At 40.1% G+C, this 16849-nt stretch overlaps 1 protein-coding gene across 18 annotated transcripts in view; it reads right to left on the bottom strand.

Annotated features, from left to right (window-relative positions):
* TCF7L2 (transcription factor 7 like 2) overlaps positions 1–16849 on the bottom strand; it is a 202342-nt gene that overhangs the window by 25103 nt on the left and 160390 nt on the right. For 14 of the 18 annotated variants that reach the window (XM_065407909.1, XM_065407910.1, XM_065407915.1 and 11 more), the window contains exons 5-6: positions 5017–5149; positions 2551–2653 (exon numbers count right to left, since the gene is read on the bottom strand). In XM_065407909.1, coding sequence (XP_065263981.1) covers positions 2551–2653; positions 5017–5149 — 236 coding nt within the window. The remainder of the gene's footprint in view (positions 1–2550; positions 2654–5016; positions 5150–16849) is intronic. The other 4 variants (XM_065407911.1, XM_065407914.1, XM_065407922.1 and 1 more) reach the window with 1 other exon arrangement.

Below are 16849 nucleotides of genomic sequence, written 5' to 3'. Positions count from 1 at the left end.
CTACACATCCAAAGGAAAACAATAATGAATGTAAATTTATACCAAAATAAAGTACAGTGAATCAAAGGACTTCAGTTGCGCTTTGGGCCTCTTTCGGTATTTAGATCTCGGTGAGAAAACATTAAATTAACAGAGCTTAATTTGTAGCCTTTTGTCAGATTAACAAGTGTTGACAAGAGTTACCGGGGGAGAGTCCCCAAGAAGTATTGTGGGTAACCAATAGACAATCACACCTCATTACAATAATTAAAAAATACAGCAACATGCAAAACAGCATCCTCATGAAAGACACACAACTTTTTCTGATTGAGATTTGTCTGTGCTGGCTAGTTCTTTTTATCTGTCCTTCAAATATATATCAGCTGTGCTGGTAGGATACTTATTTTGTTTTGTTTTTTAAGCATAACCCATTTGAGATAACCAGGCCAGTTTAGGATAGGTGGGTCCAGTAGCTGATTGTGAAACAAAAAAGGTAGAGAAGTTAAAATAAAAACCCTTATCTACCTTTGCTGGATGTTTGTATTATTGTTTAAACTAAAAAAGGATTCGGTTTTTTAAATGATGGGATTATTGGTATCAACCCACAACAAAGGTCCCGCAAAAAGAATGTAAAAATTGTGAGTAGATAAATAAATACAGCAGGGTAAATTGATGATTTGGGTTGTAAACCTCCAACCTGATATGCAGGTGAGTGTTTCCACGTGCATTAGGAAACTGGCCACCACATCCTGTGGTTGTATGCACCTGCATATGGCAGACATGATCTAATGCCCAAAGGTGACATGTATGTCCACAAAATGCCAAGACACAATAAGGCTCCACTGGAAAGGAGAAAAAAGGGACACCTGGCCATGGCTAAGAGACGAGGGCATTTCTATCCATTACTCCCTCACTTTAACTTTTCAGTTTTCAGTCACAAGCTGAGTGTATTTATTTTATATGTTGGGAGTGTCGTCTTCTTTATTGTACAAACCTCTTCCATTAAAATAAACAACTAATCCACAAGACTCAGGTGATGCCTGAGAACAATACAGGTTGGATGGACTAGCCACTGCGAGCAAAAAAAAAAAAAAAGCCAGTGCATACGAGTGTGGGGCCTGCATCCTAAATGTAAGCTGGCTTATTGAGCAAGAGAGAAATTGCCACATACGTACAGGGATTTGGTTTAGCTAGAACAATGCCTTGGGTTTCTGTTTCTGCTAGAGCTGTGCATTGCTGGTGAAATTCACCCCCTTTGGGAGGACCAGCACAAGGGTGAACTGCAACCCCTCCTCTTTATAGTGTGAAGACCCCTTCATGCCTGTAAGCGCCAAGCACCATAACCCTGTGAGGAGGGGAAGTGTGTGAAACAACCTCTCATGTGGGCTTCTGAGGAGGGATCACTGAGGCCAGGTCATGTCAAGGTCTCCCTGAATCCACATATGCATATCCAGTGACCAGGGACACCTCATAGCTGGAACAGAGACCATGGAAGGACTGCACTCCACCCCCAATTCATGTCCTCAGGTCTGGGCGTATGTATGAATTTTATGGCCTCTACCCCTTACTCAGTTCCTTATACATATATCCCATTTCCTCAAAGAGAGGTGAACTTCATCCTATGTGGCTAGAGCAAATAACCTAGAGCATAATGTAGTACTCATGCCCTTGGGCAACTCAGCCTGAGATTCCCAATATCAGTGAGGCCTGAAATATCCTTTATATGTGAATAACACATCTTATGGCAATAAAAAATTATACTGTAATGCAGAGACCCCTTTCTTCTAGGACCTCAGTGCACTTTACAAACAATAATCAATTAAACTGTGGGGCAAGGAGGTATTATAAACCCATTTCAGAGATGGCAACATAGAGGCAGCAGGTACCAATGACTCACAGCATTTCATCTGAGGGACTCCCATTCCCTGCAAGTTCTACGTGTGCAAAAAATAAACAAATGGACATTCCCCATGGGTTTTTTTTTTTTTTTTGCCACCTTTAATCTGAACTAATTCATTTTTCTTGTTGTTAATAAAAATTCACTCCTAAGTTGCTACCTTTTCAACCAGGTGTCACCCATTTCACCAGCCAACATAAACTCTGCCCAGCCCCACATGGAAAACAGGGACTCATAGCGTAGAAGAGCAATGCAGTTGTAATTACAGAGTTACATTAATGGTGACATTATTTTTTAAAAAACCACACCGCTGAAACCATCATCAGCCACCACAAAATCAAACTCAGGGACTGTGAAAAATGAGACATCCAGCAAAAATGTATTTATAAAGTGTTTTAACAGAGGGGCTATGAATTTATGTCTCACGGGCCATCGGTTGGCTAAAGACAATATGTGTAGTGATGCCTGAGTGCCCATGTTTGCTTAATACCATATGACTTGGTATCAGAGCCCCAGGTTTATTTAATCTTTATTGAGCAGTTATCAATTCACCCACATCATAAAGTGGCAGCTGGCAAATACACTTATCTCAATACATATACACACTTATTTTTACATTAAAAATTAGACATGTCAAAAAACCAAAATGGAAATAAAAAAATGGAACTCCTTACTGTGGTACTAACCATCCTAGCGGATGGGGAATTTGCCCTACAGTGCCTGGTGATAACGGATAATAAGGAGATATATCCGGAGGATGCGGAGGCCTTGGAATTCCTAGGGAAGAGGAAAGTGAAATGGCATAAATATTGGGTCAGGAAAGGAAATAAAAGGGGGTAGAAAAATCATATAGGTTTCTATGCCATGGTTATGCTAGTGATTTTGGTTACTAGTTCCAACAGTTGGCCCACTGCCTTAACCTGCACTTGCCAGAATGGGCCACTTTGTACTGTAAGTAAATGAGATTCATCAAAAGACAGGGGAGGTTTGATCCTTCCGACCCTGCCACCAATCAAAGACCATTATTAATTATTTGTATTGGAATAGTCCTTACAGTTCCATCATGGACCCAGACTTCACTGTGCTAGGTGCTGTACAAATAGAACAAACAAAAAGACGGTCCCCTCCCACAATCATTCAGGATTTTTCTCTGAGAGGCCTGAAAGGATGGAGCCCCCAGCCACTCCACTCCTTGTGCCCCATTCCGAGTAAACCTCCAAAATAAACCATTATATTTCTAAGTGATTCCCACTTTTGGGTGAGCATGAGGCATTTGGTTTTGTCTCTCCACTCTACCCTAAAATCTTGAAGGTGAGAAGACAGAGTCCTGCTAGTGCTTGATTAAAAAGAAGAGGCGTGGGGATATTTTAGTCCTGTTGCTGTGCATATTCAGAGCTAAAGGAATTCAGCTCCAAATATAAGGTCTGATCTTGCAACCCTTACCTTTGGAGTCAATGGGACTTCCTCAGGTAATGGTTATAGGACTGGGACCTTCAAATAGTATGGCAGAAGCAGAATTAAAACAGAGAGCATTAAAAGGAAGGGGCACTACATTCATGGCTGAAAAAGTATTTTTTTTAAATCACCCAGGAAGCTTTTAATCTCTAAATTAAATCTCCCTGTGTGACATTTTCATGCAGACGCTGCTTTTTCTCCATTACAAAAACCAAACAGATTAATTGAGCTTTAACCATACAGTGAGCTATTTGCACACTTGAAAGAATGTTCACAGAAGAAAAGTAAACAGTCTACAGACGTTAATCATATGTTTTACGATAACCATTTAAAAGCTATTCCCTGTACTGCCATTATTTAAATGAGTGGTTGACTATGCCATTCACTTTACAGGGATGGCTAGACGGCTCCTTTTAAGCCATGCAAAGTTAGCATTAAGTACAATTAAAAGGAAGCCCCAGCTGCGGTGTGTAAAGTGAACAACAGCTAATAGTGTACCAGTTCATTCACGAGCTGGGGTTTAGATAATTTATCTGCATATGATAGGCCCAGCATAGAGCAATTCTTTCGACAAACTCTAACATGTATTCGCGGTTTCAAACTTGCCTTCTAATTAACTAGCAGGGATTTGGATTAACAAAAACAAAACACTGCCACTGAGAACTCTATGGAGGCTGAAGAAAGGAAGACTGACACTATCGGTAGCAGGACACACAGTAAAACACCCATGGCTGGCCGGGGTCAGCTGACTCCGGCTCGTGGGGAGCAGGCTCTGGGGCTGTAAAATTGCAGTGTAGATGTTTGGGTTGAGACTGGAGCCTGAGCTCTGGGACCTGCCAGCCTTGTGGAGTCTCAGAGCCCACACTCCAGCCTGAGCCCGAATGTCTACATTGCAGTTTTATAGCCCCATGGCCTAAGCCCCCTGGGCCGAAATCAGCTGACATGGGCCAGCAGTGGGTGTTTAACTGGAGTATAGACATATCCTATATGAGTTCTGTGGGTCCACATGTTAAACAGAGACCCCCTTTTTAAAAGTTAGAATAACATGGAAATTCTATTCTGCTAAGACCAATAAATCTAGGCAGGGTTTTAAATTGCTCTATATTCAAGACGATTGCTCTTCAGGGTGAACTGAGACTTGGGTAGACTTACATTTGGGGGAAAAAGTTGCAAGTGTGCAGATGGAACTAAAGCAGCGCGGGTGGATGGAAATTCAACATTATAAGAGAAAAATGGCTGAACCTCTGACACAGAAACAATGGGTTTGGGGGAATCAGAGAGATTCATTTTGAAACTGGCTGCGACCTACCACCTTTAAAATTCCAGCTGCAATTTTGTAAGTGCAGATCACAGAATGAACATGTTTAACTCCTTGCGTTGCTCCTGCAAATCAGCCAGAGATCTAAATGTGTATTATTTGCTCCACCTCTGCTGCACAGAAATACAGGCTTAGATGACTGCAGGCCCAGCGTTCCATGTGCAGCTTCTTGGGCTTTTTATGAAAACTTAGCCCAACATGTTTATATCTAAAGCTTCACTAATTTAGGCGAGTGATTCAAAAGCAAATTGGATTCTCTCAGCGTATTTCACAACCATTTGCCACTGCAGCATGGGAAATTCACCCCTCAAAACAAACCACATAGATGACTTTCTCCAACCCCCTCACAACAAGACTCCCCACCTACCTGTTTTTGGATCTACGTCGCCTGGTAAATGTGGAGGAGGGTTTCCTGGTGTGAAATGCTCATTGCTGTACGTGATAAGCGGCGTGAGAGGGTGTACATGGTGTGGGTGCTGCACAACTGGCACTTTGTTAGACTGTCAAAAGAAAAAGGGGATGTGGGGGAACACCCTTTGTTAACAATGCTGCACACTCATCCCCCCTAAAGCCTTGGGAATTATCTAAAGAAATGTATGTTGCCAAGAGTTATAACATGATTCTTATGTTTTCCCTCCGTGTTTTTGCCGCAGTTTTCTCCCCCCCACCCCCACCCCCCATCCTGTTCACAAGTAAGTGGGTAAGAATCTTTCTTTATTCTCTTTGACCCTTCGTGCTCCCTATTGGGGCAGTAGATTTTTTTCTTACGACTCCTCACGCTTCACCTCTGTGATGCATGCAAGCTCTTCAGTGAGATGCTGACGGAGTCCCCCAGTTTAATTAGCAAAAAACCCAAATGCTTAGTGACCTGAAGGTCTTTCCCTTCTCTCCCAGCTACCAGTCTACATTTTACAATTCTTTTATAAAGAGGCTGCATAAAAAGTCCTCATAATTTTGGAGTATTCCCTTCATCTGGCAGCACTAAACTGCCAGATGATCACCTGCATATTTTATGCATATTATAAGAGACCTGATTAATTATCAATTCAACAGATAGCACTAATAAGTTAACTGGATACTGATGAATTGTGCTACTAAAACATGCAGATTTTCAAATAATGGCAGGAATGTAGATACAGACGTTGAAATGAAAACTCACTTGGCCAAAAAAGAAATAAAAGCCACAAAAGTCATGCAGATATATCATGAGATTTTTCTTGTTATGTTTTCATAACTGGCAAAATTATTCTCCCTCTTTTTTTCTGAAGAAAGAAATACAGACAGAAAGAAAGAGCGGGTTGAACTGTAACTTACCCTTACAAGATCACAAAGAAAAAAATTAAGCTGAAACAAGTGAACTACTGGACCATTTACTGCAAGTAATCCAATTGCAAAAAACCCTATTCCCCACAGAGGATTTTCACTAAAATCCTACAACAGGGACATTTAACCAGATTAGGTACCAGCAAAGATAAAGAGGCTAGTATTAGATGATGAATGGATTAGAGTCAAGTTTCATTTTAGAATGTGTCTTCATTTCCTTTTATTACTTTAAGTAAGGAACAGCTTGCATTAACATCAAGTAAAAGGAATCACATTAAAAGAAAGAAGTGATACTCCAGCAGCGCCCACTAGCGCCACTACAGTCCAGGGTCTGTCAGCGTTTTCATTCTAATCCCCTTTCCTAAAGGGCACTAGACTGAAACTTGCCAGTACAAGTTGTCAAGCAGATATTTTTTTCCCTGCGCTGTATTAAACAAAATATTACTTGAGCTCAGTCTTAACATTTTGTGCATCTCTTAAAAGCACATTTATTTTTATTTCCAACTTTTGTTAAAGGGTGATAATTTCTACAGCAGGAGGGGAAAAAAGCATACTGAATTTTTGAATCTCTTCACACAGTGGCACATGCCAAATAGTAGCTGCGTGACATAGATCATGGCTAGTATGTGAAATCCAGTGCTGCCAATTTCAGTGTATTGTGCTCACAGGATCATTGGTGTGTCATACAGACTACAACGCTTGACCACAACAGTTACTCTGCATTTACACCACGGCATCCGAGGGCTGGATTTGGCCCCTTATGTGAAAAATGTAAATTGAAATATCTTAACAAAGTTCTGTGTTCTTAAGAGTGAACTATCCTGGGAAAGTTTGGCAATACTGAAAACTTTGGCACGGGTTTTCAAATAAGTCATATTAGGTATTGTCCAAAGAGACAGACACTGTCCAAACTACCAGGCTTCTCCATGCAGCACCATGTGACATTCTGTGCAAAGCAACCGTCTAAAAACTACGGATCACAAAGAATTATAATTCCTGACAAGAGGGATAATTCACTGGCCAAGAGATTTGTGAATCTTTATTGTTGGGTAACACGTGGTGTGGCTGGTAAGAGTGGCTCAGAGGAGCAACTGGGAGGGCACTGCTAGACATCAGGTTGGAAAAGCGTTCAGCCAGACCCCAGTATGCTAACAAAATAAGGTATGGCTTTTACAGAAGGTTAATTTTTTGATAGAAACCACTAAACAACCCAAGCTGATTAATTAAAAAAAAAAAATACAACTTTGGAGGGTCAGACAAACATAACAACATTTAGAATAACGTTGGCTTTGCATACTTATCAGCCCCTGTGGTGGCCTGGCTCTGACAGTGCATGTAAACTGTGTGAAACCACCACCCACTGCTCTGATGTTCCAAGAGCCCCTGCAACACAACTGCAAAATGGCGTGAGTCAAGCACGAAGAGACAAATTATCATTTTACTTAACACCTTACCAACAAAGAAACAGAAGTCGGAGCCTGACCCTGCAAACCTTTCCTCAGGTGAATAGATTTCATTCATGCAACTGGGTCCCTCTTAAGTCAAAGGGACGACTGATGCGAGGATGGGTTTATAGGATCTGGGCCTTTGGCTCTTCCCAGCTCTGTGATCATGCTGGAGGAGGCAGGGGGCAGGGAGGAGGGGATTTGGAGAGGTTGGGGAAATTACAGTTGCATCTTAAACAAGGCAAAACAAACAAACAAACAAAAACAATCAGTGTCTGTCTGGAAGTCATGTCGGAACTGTATCACTACACTACAGCCAACCTAGATTTCTCTGCATTTGTATTAAATTTAATATTCTGAATTTAGCAGATCAAAAAAGAAGGGGGAGGGGTCTTGCCTCACTGTGAAGATAGCCAATGATTTGCAAGAGGAAGGGATGAATGGTTTAGAAGAACTGCCAGTTATGCATAAACCAACTAAACAAGCTAGTCTTTAAAAACAGCATTACTGAACTATATTAAATAACAGTCCTTGAAAAACAGCACAAGACAGGATTATGTTGTGGGCCAGGGCAGGTTTAATGTTGAACTTGCTTCTCTCGTTGAAGTCAATGGGAGCCCTGCCTGAGTCACAAGTGCCGTCCCTAACACTCCCCAATGGCTATAACCAGGTGTATCATAAAAGTTAGATAGTAAAGACCTATTAGATCATTTTAGCCCATCCCCTCTTGTCAATGCATGATTGCTCTCTGCAGTATATTTTCTAGTACTTTGCCCAGGAGAGTTTAAGATATAAGATAAAAGCCATTCTGAGAAAATGGAATTTCTTTTCTGGAAACAGCAACTTTAAACATCCCATTCATGGTATGACAGATGTGAAAAGTGGAGCTGTACCACTACATATAGATTAGCAACAATGTATGCAACAGCAGGAAAAAAACAACAACCCAAAATACACATCTACAGCATTCCAAGGAACCTGTTAGGAAGCCCTTCCTCCCCCGTTCTTCTAAAGCAAGGTATTTAGTGTTTTGGATTGAAGGGGGGGAAGAGGATAAAATACAAATTACATCAAAAGTTTGTTGTTCTTGATTGGCTATGTCTGATGCAGGAAAGATGAAATTAGACCCACGTGGAATCAACAATTAAATCTCTACACAGGAATTTGATAACGGTTTTGGAAATGTCTAACCAAAGATGACTCAAATCATAACTGAACCTTCAGTATTAAAAAGCAAAGCTGAATTGTGGACTGAAGTGGATTGGGGAGACATGCACGGTGTGGGGATGTTAAAATGGGTGTGCATTAAATGCCGACAGGTGCCCCCAAAAAGAATCCGAATAATTTCGGTGAAACTTGCTGGCAATTGCGTGTGAAATCACTGTGCGTTAGTCTTTGCTGCATGGTAACGACATTAAAATGAAAGAGCTACATATGTGTGTAGAACCGTCTGCCATGAAGGTAACACATCCCTCAAATTAATATTTTCAATCTGTTGAAGAAGCTAATATAAGCTGTATAATGATTAATAGCTCCTCAATCACTAAAAGCACCCAGCCCTCTAATCCTTGCCTGCCCAAGTGATAACATAATAATCACACTTTGTTCATTTTAGTGGAGATGCAAAAATAAAAACGTATAATACGAAATTTCTGTTACTGTAATTCCAGTATATCAGGGCACAGTTTGACTCAGGTGATTAAAAACTTTGTATATATTCCAAGTAATGTTAACATGAACACAGAAAACAGGAAATCTATTGTGCCAGGTTAATATGGCATCTGTAAAAACGGATACACAAAAAATACAAAAACACAGAAAATTCCTTAAGACACTAAGGAACTTGGATTGTAGCTGTTACATTGTTTGATGCAGAAGCCTTTCTTGGCCTAACTACCAAGCCAGGCACCCTAATCTTGAATCTCCCTTGTTTTCTTAGTCAATACCCGTAATTATATATTGAATAGCTAACGATGGAGGGCAAAAGGGGTTTTTTGCAAGAAGCAAAGCTTAAAACCTTCCTGTTCTATACACACAGTTCCTGTGACTACAGCATAGGGAAAGACCCCCTTGGCTGACCCCTAACCTTTCAAGTGTTCTTAAAGCATCAAGTTCTGCTAGCTTGCAGGAGATGTTCTGCCACCATCCTAGACACCCCTACCCACCCCCCATACTGTTCATAATTTGGAACGTGGCAAGTGAAAGATTGATTAGGCACTTATATCCAAGACCCCCCACCCTTCCTCCACTATGGGTGACCTAAGAGGAATGAAAGCTTGCCATTCACCTCTAAACCTATTAATCAACATATAGTGAAAACAAATGGAGCAATAGCTCCGCCTGTCTTTTTTGCCATGTCCTCCTCTTCAATACTCCCCTATTGCTTTCCCTTTCTGCAGAAGAAAGATGGGGTCTGAAAGTGCCTTTATGAGCCTAGTACAATAAAACAAAAGCAGCACAGAAGAGGGTTTGTCAGTCTTCTCCCCTCCTCCAGGGTGGATGCAGAAGATCTACAGTGGTCTTGAATTACGAGGCCCTCCCAGGGACTGCTCTCTCTCCGCCAGCTAAGGATACTTATTCAGGACCAGTTTACATCAAAAATAGGTGTATACCTGGTCGCCCGAGTGTTTTCCAGGTGCTGTTGTTAAATCTATGCTGATTGCAACCAGTAAAATATTAACAGAAGTTAATAGTTGCAGAGAGCCAGTTAAAGAGTAAAGAACTGTCTTTTCTAAAGGTTGATCTCTGATTGGTCTTACACAAGGGTGAATCTTTTTATCAGGAAACTAGCTCAACAGAAAAGTCTTAACAAACAGAAATATTCTCCCAGGATTTCAGTGTGCCCAGCAAATCAGACCACCTGTAGACAAATGCTACTGCCTTCTTCACCATCTTATTCAAAATGATCAAGTAACAGCTCTTGCTGGGCACTATTAACTTTCAGAAGGTAGCACCAAACCCAAAGTGCCTTAACATCAATAATTCAGACTGATTTCAAACAAAATAAAACACACACACACACACACACACACACACACACACACTAAACTAAGATTTAAAAAAAAAAAAAACCACAGATGGAGAATTTCCTTTAGGAATAAAGATTTAAATCAAGTCTGCTTAAGCTACTAACTGGACTTGGAATGTATTTTTTTTAAAAAAGAATGTTTTCACACCTGACTAAGCATTTGCTCCTGAAATCTACTTCCCCTTGCCCCATTATAGCAAACACAGTGGCCTGAGCCCTTTCGCAGTTTAACGTAGCTCATTTCTGCCTAAGGTCCTGCCCTAAGCTAACTGCCTATTGTAACAGAGGACAAGGCCTCTATTGAGAACCAGAACTCTCCCTACTAAAAAAGGCTCATTTTCTTCCTTCACACAAATGATGACAGAAGCACAGACAACCATGTGTAGGGACAATACCCCCCACAGACAGCGCTTGACAAAACCCAACCCCCTAACAACCTCCTTCCCCCCCAAACCACAAACACTCTTGCACTTCTAACTGCTTCCTCTCTCTCTCTATTTCAATGGCTTCTTCGGGGCTGCAAAATTGTTCTAACAAACAAGGGTCTACCTGCTATAGCACAAACCAGCCAGCTTTCCAAAATCTGGCCTACCCTGAATTCTCAAACAAACACAAAGACAGCTTCCTGGCTTGTAATGCTCCGCAATTCACTTAAGAAAAGTGAATTCTTTTTTCCTTTTGAAGTCCTCTCTGAGTTTTGAAGCATCACATGTTCGCTAACCCCTCCACACTCGACATTTTCTGCATTCTTCCTATAGGAAGATGCATTGAAGGGAAGGGGGGAAAAAAGATTCGCAGGAAATTTCCACTTAAATTCACAAAAAGGAAACCGAACTGGTGACAATTACAAACTGGCTAGTTTAAAAGAAAGGAAACCAGATCTTGCATGCCTACCTACTGCTTGTTATGTATTATGCAGAACAATTTAAAATATTAGTAAAGCCTTATTAATTAATTATTATTATTATTATTAAAAGAAGAACTGTAGTGCTGATCTCGCTTTGAAAGCTTGCTGGGATGCTAATTTTCCTTTCGCAGCAGTTAAAAAAAATGAGAGTGAAAAAATGATGCTTGGGCTTTTAAAAGGTAAATAGTGCTATAGTTCTTGGGCCATGTGGAGTTACGGTAATTCCAGGTCAGAAGAGAAAAGCGCCTGTTCAGACAGAGTAGAAACTTTAGAGGTCCTTCAAAAACTGCTTCCCATAAAGTTTATGAAAGTCAATTTTTGCCTCGCTCATTCCCAATTTTTTATCAATAAAAGAGAAAGTCTACGGTTGCATTTCTTCTACCAAATCTTTACAACATTTGAACGAATCAGCCACCCCCCGTGTAAGTGAATCATGGCCTACACAAATCCAGACTTCTCTTACCGTTATGTTACCGCATCACAAAATTAAAACCTATTAGGTAAACAAGAAGATTTCCAATATGAGCGCCACTGGCTAGGATGCTTGGTTTCCTGAAGTTTGAGGCAGCTGAGCATATAAAAAACCTTTAAACCAAAGACCATTTTTTCTATCTTAGCATGAGAGAAAGAGGATACATTGTTCCTTTACCAACTTGGCAAATATTCTTCACCCTCTTCAAATACCGTAGTTGATTCCTGAACAGACAGGATCCGCTTTAACAGCGAGCAAAAAAAAAGGAACAGCATAAGGGCCGGAACAGGAGGACATGTGAATCACAGAGGCTAATGAAATTGAAACAGGCATAAGAGAAGAAAAACACAGCTCCTAATTTAAGGATGAGAAGGGGAGAGAAAAGAAATCTATGGATTAGAATTCAGAAAAAGTGGGGAGGAGGTAGAAGTGACTGAACAAATGGGTGATCATGCAACTACCTTATCTCAATTTACTTAGCACGAATAACTTTTAACATAACAGTTCCAACAGTACAGTGATTAAGCTTTTACCCACCGCATAGTACTGTGTCCCTGTAACTGCCACATCACATGGAGTTTCACCTCTTACATATAAATCACACATATTTCAGCACTAGGCATATGCTGCAGGAGAAATCACTACATTGATTTTGTATAGAGATCAGTTACTTGTATCTAAAGCGACAGCCAGAATGTAGGTTTTATCTTAAAAAGCCCAGTAACTTTCTTAAAATAAAAGGAAGGACTTGTGTATGTATCCTTATGCATTTTTGACTATTTCAGTAATACCAAAATGCATTAATGCAGATAAACATGGATTAAATAAATGTGACGTCATATTTCTTTCAAAATACAGAATTCACAGATTGTGATGTACTGCACTGTGGACCTAACAGACAGCATTATTTAATGATAATATCTGACTGTACCAAGTGACAAAACTTCATCTTCAAAACACTTCCATTTTTAACTGTGATCATTGCTCATGTGCTAAAAATTTTATGCAATGCAAGAAAACAATGGAGTCATAAAAATGGCCTGAAATTAAGCTCCGATCAATTATTTTTTAGACACTAAACGTTTACATAAATGTGTGTTGGGCCATGTATGTTAGAATTTGAACACACTCTAAAATACCGTAGAAGGAAAGAAATGAATTTATACAGAAGTCTCAGGCCTTTCACCCAAACCTCAATGAGAGCTTTCCCTAAAAATACAAGCCAAAGGGCTTTTTCACTAGTCTCACAGAAATTGTGTTGTGAAAGAAGAAAGATATGAATAACTATCATTTTCACCACTGGAAGAGAATATACACCTTTACAACACTTCACCACATCAAGACTTCGTAGAAGAAAAGGCAATAAATCCACTATCAAGGGAAAGTCATCACCGCCTCTACTCCAAAGGCATAAAATAACTCCCTCTTCCTAAAGATAGTGACAATACAGCAGACAGGAAAAGAAAACTTCCTGTGAAACTGGGCTGCTTTCTAAAAACACTAACTGTATAATTTCTCTCTCTCATGTATAATTAAGGAGAACATACAACTGGTTAAATTGGCTGGTGTACTTTTTATAATATATACTAATATGAGAAAACAACCGATGGAGTTCTTTTGATTATGAATATAGAAACACTGCAGCAAAGCACATTCTACTCTGTTTTATAGTTCAATAAAAACAAGTTTTTTCTTTCATCACTGAGTGAAGAATCATTTCTATACGGACTCCCTAAAATGTGCATCTTACACGCCCGGGCTATGTTTTTGAAGAATCCCTTCCTATAAAATGTAAATGCTTTTTACGAAGTACAACAAAAACAAGGGATTAAAAACCACTACACAAATATTTTAACGCTTTCCAAAGAAACTTAGGCTCATTCTTTACCTCAAGTGTTGAATAATGTCATTTCCAAAAATCCTAATTGTTATACACCTGCCAGGCTTCAAATCAACCTTTTCCCTTAAAAACAAAGAATTTTCACATTCAGGGTTCTCAGTAAAAGAAATAACAGGACTGAATTCCTGAAAGCTTTGAACTAAAAACACGAAAAAAATTTTAAATGAAAGATATAGGGTGAAGTCATATTACCCGTGTGAATATTACTGCATATATAATATACACATAATACATTCATACTTTCCCCTTGTTGTTAAACATTGTTCAATAGCTATAACATACACACACACACACACACACCCCAACCCCCTCCCCCCAAAAGAGAAAAGGAATTTTCTCCCTTTCCAAAACACAAAACAAAAATGAGGGGGGGGGGGAGGGGGGAGAACAATCCTCAGACCATCTTTGGATTATTGCACAGCTTTGTATGTGGACAGAGTCTTACTTCACATTGTTTTGCAACTATTACAGCATTAAGAAGTGTCACTGAAAAGTCATGCTACCACCACCCCTTAAAAAAATGCTCACTGTAAAAAAAGTATCTAACAAAGGTCACAGCTTGAGATGCCTGCTTTATCTTTTTTCTCCTCGCACGGACCAGAATAAAAAAAAAAAGAGTCACATAAGAAGTTCAGTGGTCAAGACTGAAAAGCGCGCACACGCAAAAAAGTGCTACTCACCCAGCAATTCAAATTGAGATGCCAGCAGCCGAACTGCTGGAATAGAGAGAACCCAGAGGCAAGCGCTCCTCCTTTACCACTCAAATCTTCCATTCCCACTAAAATTGCATCCCTCGGGTACATAACAGCTTTGTCTTTCCTTCTCTTAACCTCAAAAACTTTTTTCTTCAAATGTCTAGATGCCAATTGTGCTGGCTTTGTATTATTTTCCTTGCAGCTTTTCTCTCTCTCTTTTTCTTTCCCTCCCCCCCACCCTTTCACTTAAAGTACTGGAAAAGCTGTCTTAAAAGATCAAGATGTCTCCAGTTTTTTGGCCTGGTGCTTTCTGAATGCTCAAAATCCACTGTCATCTTGGCTGCGAAAAGTGTCTTATTTCTAAATTGTCAGCTGTGGATATCAAAATTTAGAAAAACCTCCTCTATTTTCTAATATACCACTTCACTATCCTGTCAGGGAGGGGGGTTGTGGAGGGGAAGACTGATTTTCCTGCTCAGGTATGCCTGCTAAGGACAGCTAAAAAAGCAGTTACCTTGGAAATCAATGACAATGCTACTACAGCTCAGGTTGTACAGGTACCACTAAGTGAAGGGAGGAAACAACGGCCGGTCGTGAGGGAGCATGATCAGCTAAGTGTAGCAAGCAGTCACTTTATCTACAAGATTGTCATAGCCCTCAAAACAAATTTCGTAGGGAGAGAGCTATGAAATAAAAAAGTATATTTTCTTGTCACTGTAACACAAAAATGACACTTTATAGGTCCTTGCCATTAGCTCTCGTTCCTCCCCCCCTCCTTCCAGTGTTAGAGATTTTTTTTTTTAAACTGACCCCCACTGTAGAAGACAAATGCAAGAGGAGCTTTCCATATTGCTGGAGTTTCAGCATCTAAAGAAGTTCACCACAGCTATTGTATTTTCACTAGCTGCCCCTGAGCAAGGACCAAAAGGATTCCCATATATCATCAGTGAAATGAACAACAGTGACAGTTTCCCTACATCTTATAAATTCGCCAAGTAGACTATTATTGCCTGATACATAGTCACCTAAGATGGATAGTTGCAAGGACTGTATTCTAAATTTGGGCTTAGTAGCAAGTGCAATCCACAGTGGCCAGTTCACCAACAGTAATTTCGGACAATTTCATTTTTTTTTTTTTAAGTTGTATTGAAGTTTAACCACTCTGCAAGCAAACGCCATAAAGGAGATATAACCACCAGCAATTACAAAACCATCACCCACCATCCTTAGTGAATGAGTTTGTTAATGCAGAAAGACACTGCACATATTGAAAGCTACCATCATCATGTGGGATTTACACCTTTGGAGCGGACATGAAGAAAGAAGAGTTGCAAACATTTATTTCCCTATATATAGTAGGATGACTCACACAAAGTTTGCTTTTTATTTTTATTTTTTTTAAATTAAGACACTGTTTCATGCAGCGACACCTTGAATAGCTCCAGGTTTATTTTTGTGATGTATGTTTTTAAGCAGTGGCTTAATCTGCAATGAATATGGATTAAAAAAGACAACAACAACAAAATCCAACACCGAGAATTTGGAAAGATTTACGGGAATATAATCAAGAGAGAGAGAATTCTAACAATTTTCTTTTCTTACTACCGCCCATTCCCCCTCTTCTATACTTATCTGGCCTTCCCGTGCAAAGTGTCAGCCAGCAAGCTTTAAGGGCCTTAATACCAAAACAAAACCCCACGATTTCCCTTTACATGGCAATAACAAAAGCAACGAGACTCCAGTTTGACAAGTAAAAAGCCCCAACAACACGGCAACTAATTGCCTTCCCTCCCTCTATTCACAGCGGCCACCACACTCCAGCGGCTGCCTTTGTCACACGTGCAATTTCTTAAGTAAACTGAAAGTTCTCTTGCTGGTGATGGACAGTTCCCAATCATTTAGCAACAATAACTTATAAAATGCAGCACATGGGATGGGCTTTAAACTAGAAATTTGCTTTCTGGTTCTTCCAAAAGACAGGAGGAAAATGGAAACAACATGATGAGCCAACACATCCCAGACCTCCTGTTTCCACCCCCTCCCCTTAAACAGCTCATGAATCTAGTAAGTTTCTTCAAAATAGCTCCTGCCTGAACTTACTAATGACTTGACTGGCTCAGTGCTCTGGTTGTGATGTCCTGCAACTACGTTTTCCAAAATGTTAGGGAGTGAAGCCCTAAGTGAAAAGGAAATATAACTAAACTAACGAAATGTTCAAATGTTAGAAAAAGTAGAGGAATGAGGCAGAAGCCAGACCCTCCTCTATGAAAGTATGAAACTCTCTCCTTAGCATGAAATTGCAATCACACAGGGGAAGGAGAGACCAAACAGAGCTGCGGGTCACATCACACATTCCTAGATCCAGAACACAGATGCTAAAATGAAGTTTGATATTTATGGGAAGAGAGGGGAAAACACATGGCATGGCAT

This window comes from Emys orbicularis, chromosome 7, assembly GCF_028017835.1.
Source record: "Emys orbicularis isolate rEmyOrb1 chromosome 7, rEmyOrb1.hap1, whole genome shotgun sequence".
In the NCBI taxonomy this organism is placed as follows: domain Eukaryota; kingdom Metazoa; phylum Chordata; order Testudines; family Emydidae; genus Emys; species Emys orbicularis.
Note: the sequence above shows the minus strand (reverse complement) of the source record. Positions and strands in the feature narration are given on the sequence as shown.